This window comes from Macrobrachium nipponense, chromosome 30 (assembly GCF_015104395.2).
Source record: "Macrobrachium nipponense isolate FS-2020 chromosome 30, ASM1510439v2, whole genome shotgun sequence".
In the NCBI taxonomy this organism is placed as follows: Eukaryota; Metazoa; Arthropoda; class Malacostraca; order Decapoda; family Palaemonidae; genus Macrobrachium; species Macrobrachium nipponense.
Window position 1 is genome coordinate 17,720,242 of NC_087218.1, and position 4,543 is coordinate 17,724,784.

Consider the following 4,543-nt stretch of genomic DNA (forward strand, 5'->3'; position numbering starts at 1 on the left):
TTCACTCCTTGGGAGCTCTCAATGCCGGTGGACCAAAAACAGTTGGGGGGCTGCTGCAAGCTGCCTGCCCCTGGAATGTGGACTGGATACTCAAGTGGCCATTTGCGGGCTCAAGACTACTGGGAGTTGTGCCTAAGGCTGGTGGACCAAAAGCAGTTGGGGGGCTGCTGGAAGTTCCCTGTGCCTAGAATGTGGGCTGGATACTCAAGCGAGAGTCTACTGGCTCAAGACCAGGGAGTTGTGCCTAAGGCTGGTGGACAAAGTAGGGGGGGTTACTAGAAGTTCCCTCCCCACCTTCTTCCCTGCAAAGTGATTTCCCTTGCCCTTTCCATCTGGTTGTTTATCTGCTTGTCGCTGTCCTCTTCCACATCTGAATCTCCTGGTGAGAATATGTTGCCTCTCTCTCTCTTTTCCACTTTTTCCTAAGCTGCTCCCGACCATTCTGGATGATGACAGGCTCGAGTCTCCTGTCTCTATTCCAGGGACAGTGAACTTCCAACAGCCCCCCAAACTGCTTTAGGTCTACTATCATTGGGCGGAACTCCCCGGTCGTCTTGAGCTAACACATGTCCACTTGAGGCTCCAGTCCGCAGTTGGGGGGCTGCTGGAAGTCCACTCTTCCTTGAAGCACCCAAGGCTGGTGAACTAAAATCAGTGGGGGGCTGCTGGAAGTTCACTCTCCTTGGAAGCTCCCAAGGCTGGAAGACCAAAAGCAGTTGGGGGGCTGCTGGAAGCTGCCTGGCCCTGGAATGTGGACTGGATACTCAAGTGGACATGTGCTGGCTCAAGACTACTGGGGGTTGCGCCTAAGGCTAGTGGACCGAAAGCAGTTGGGGGGCTGCTGGAAGTTCCTTGTGCCTGGAATGTGGATGGGGTACTCAAGCAGGAGTCTACTGGCTCAAGATCAAAAGGGAGTTGTGCCCAAGGCTGTTGGACAATGTAGGTGGGGATTGCTAGAACTTCCCTCCCCACCTTCTTCCCTGCAGTGGGTTCTTCTTCACGCTTTCCCTCTTGTGGTCTGTGCTTGTTGCCTTTCTATCTCTTTTCCACTTTTTCCTAAGCTCCTTTGGACCATTCTGGATGATAACAGGCTTGAGCCAGCAAATGTCCGCTTGAATCTCCTGTCTGTATTCCAGGGACAGTGAACTTCCAAAAGCCCCCAAACTGCTTTAGGTCCACTGGAACTCCCCAGTCGTCTTGAGCTAGCACATGTCCACTTGAGGCTCCAGTCCGCAGTTGGGGGGCTGCTGGAAGTCCACTCTTCCTTGAAGCACCCAAGGCTGGTGAACTAAAAGCAGTGGGGGGCTGCTGGAAGTTCACTCTCCTTGGAAGCTCCCAAGGCTGGTGGACCAAAAGCAGTTGGGGGGCTGCTGGAAGCTGCCTGGCCCTGGAATGTGGACTGGATACTCAAGTGGACATGTGCTGGCTCAAGACTACTGGGGGTTGTGCCTAAGGCTAGTGGACCGAAAGCAGTTGGGGGGCTGCTGGAAGTTCCTTGTGCCTGGAATGTGGATGGGGTACTCAAGCAGGAGTCTACTGGCTCAAGATCAAAAGGGAGTTGTGCCCAAGGCTGTTGGACAATGTAGGTGGGGATTGCTAGAACTTCCCTCCCCACCTTCTTCCCTGCAGAGGGTTCTTCTTCTTGCTTTCCCTCTTGTGGTCTATGTGGTTGTTGCCTGTCTTTTCAATTTTCTTCTTTTTTATTAATTCATATTTCCCTCCAGAATTCCTCTTCCATATCCAAACCTACTGGTAAGAGCGTGTTGCCTTTCTATCTTTTTTCCTGTTTTTCCAACGCTCCTCCAGAACATTCAGGTTGTAATTGGGATTTGTAGGATGTCTCAGATACAAAGAGAGCAATGCAGGTTCTTCCAAGAAGGACCAAATGTATTCAAGAATTAGGGCTTCTACAGAATTTAGGGGTAATTTATACATATCTAAGTCTTTTTTCCTTCTCACCATCTCCCGTAATTCACGATTTATCCTCCGTATTTCAAGGCTTTCTAGAGCCCTCCTCTTCTTGCGTTCTTGCTGTATCTTGTATCTCCTTTCATTCCTCATCTTGTCTTCTTCAGCCTTTATTTGGGCCTTCCTTTCCTTTTCTTCTTCCTTAAAAGCTCTTTTTGCCTCCTTTCTCATTTCTCGTTCTAAAGCCTTTCTCTTCTTGTGCTCTTGCTTCCTTTTCAATCTCATTTCCTTCTCCAGCCTATCTTTTCTAGCCTTTGATTGGGCCCTCCTTTCCTTTTCTTCCTTAAGAAATCTTTTTGCCTCCTTTCTCCTTTCTTGTTCAGCTATCCTAAACTTATAGTCCTCAGATTTTCTTTGATGCTTTCTCTCCTCATGTCGATGCATGATATTTCTCTTTACCCTACTGACCCACCTGTTTTCAGCTTCTCTTTGGGTCTTTCTCTCCTCTTTCCGTTTTGTAGAGATTAATTGCCGTTTCCTCAGTTTTTTTTCGGCCCTTTTGTCAGCCTTTCTCTCCTTATGCTCCCGAATGATGGACTTCCATGCATTCTTTCCCCACCTTCTTTTAGAGTGCATTTGAGCCTTCTCCTCCTGGAGTATCTGCCTTATCGCCTCAAGTATTTCTGTATCCTCAAATATCTCCTCTGGATCATCCTCCTTGAGCACCTCTTCTTCCTCCTCAAGCCCCTTCTCCATATCCTCAAGTATGTCTTGTAGCTCCTCCTTAAGCAACTTTTCTATCTCCTCAAGCATGTCCTCCTCTATGTCTCCCTCAAGCAGCTTTTCTATTTCCTCCAGATCCAGCTCGTCTATTTCCTTCTTGAGCATCTGTTCCATATCCTCAAGTATGTCCTCCTCTATTTCCCCCTCTCCTATTTCCTCCTTATTCAACCTCTCTAGTTCCTTCCTAAGCATCTGTTCCATGTCCTCAAGTATGTCCTCTTCTATTTCCACCTCTCCTATTTCCTCCTTATTCACCTTCTCTAGTTCCTTCCTAAGCATCTGTTCCATGTCGTCAAGTATGCCCTGTATCTCCTCCTCGGGTATTTCCTCTGAATTAGAAAGCTTTTGCCATTCTTTAAGCTCTTCCCGAAGTTCATCCCACATAGGGTCATGTTTAGCTTGACGTTTTAACTTTCTGTTCATTTTCCAATTCCAACGCTGTATTTTATTCCCGTTCCTCGTGACAGTTTTGCTTTCACAGACTTCCCGACATTTTCTTTTTGTGCGTGAAGAATTACTTTCATCACCATGGTCTTCAGTGTCACTATTTTGTCTCGTCGAATCTCTCTTCATCAATGAATAGACATCCAACTCAGAGAGGTTAGGGTCGGTTGCAAATCCTGCCCAGAATCTGCTTTGTGGATGCAGGTTTTCCTCTCCAACTTTGTGTGGCCCATTTCCCGATTGCTTGGCATCCTTTTCGTTCATCCGTCCAGCTCTCACCTCCCTCCGGAGTTGCTCTAGATCTTCTTTTAGTTTAGCTATCTCCTTCATTGCCTCTGCCAATTCATTGCTTTCCTTTTTGGCCTTTTCTTCTTTCTTATTCTCCCGGCCCTTTTGACCTGTTGTGGCTGTCTTCAGGGGCCTTTCAATCTTCTTCATAACTATCTGAATAAATTCGTCTTTTTCCTCCAGCATCTCCTTCAGACAAGAACACTCGTCTTTTATTGCCTGAATTTCATTCCTATGATCAGCCTTCATTTCCTGAATCTGTTTATCATAGAAATCCTTGAGGGCAGAGATTATCTCTTCGGTGCCGTGGTTAAGAGTCCGTGTAGATGAAGAGGGCGATATTGCCTTCTCTTTCCAGTATGAAATCATATCTCCAATAGGTACAAGGGTAAACACCGTTCCTAATAAGAATAGAGCCAATTTATTAACAGCATTTCTGACGGGAACATCTGTATTCCCGCAGCCAAACAACTGATGAAGTTGAACCAATTTCATCTTAGCAAAATTTGCAATTTTAAGAGCTTTTGTATACATTGTTACATATGCCGACTAAGACGCCTCGGTCTCAGGTTAGTTTTCAAATCTGACACGAAGTTTCGATTTGTTCCGCCGGAGACTTCAAAGTCTCCTTTCGCTCTTCCTCCTCTTCCACGATGGAGTTCCTCAGAATTTGACTCTTTCGATGTCTCGGGCCTTGGATCAGTCTCCTTGACGATGTCGTCAGGGCCAGGGAAGGCTTCAGGATCTGAAGACTTCGAAAATCTCGGAATTTTATTCTTTCGGGAACTGTCAAATTAACGTAATTTATTGATTTAACCTTTTTCTTAAATCAGCCTTGTATTCAGGGTTGCCGCGAAGTCCGCACATCACCGAGAAACTAGCTCCGCGCCGGGAATTGTAGTGTTAATTGCCAAGCAATGTTATTTTACTACACTAACTAGACTAAATAGTCACCCTGCTTATATTATATTAACCGTATCTTTACCAGTATATAAGTTGGGTTTACTAATTAAACCTTTTTAGAGTTCGAGTTTCCCCTTTCCGAAATTCAGTTGCTTCATATCTTCTGAAACATTAGTAACTTTAATGATAGTCAAATTTAGAATCCACGGTCCAAATA

General features: G+C 46.0%; 1 protein-coding gene across 1 annotated transcript; it reads right to left on the bottom strand.

Annotated features, from left to right (window-relative positions):
• Nucleotides 1-1,288: 1,288 nt before the first annotated feature.
• LOC135202087 (trichohyalin-like) lies at nucleotides 1,289-3,918 on the bottom strand. The gene is made up of 2 exons (XM_064231340.1): nucleotides 1,768-3,918; nucleotides 1,289-1,501 (listed from the first exon to the last, which is right to left on the bottom strand). The coding sequence occupies exons 1-2, from the start codon at nucleotides 3,916-3,918 to the stop codon at nucleotides 1,289-1,291; spliced, it is 2,364 nt and encodes a 787-aa protein (XP_064087410.1).
• Nucleotides 3,919-4,543: the final 625 nt, after the last annotated feature.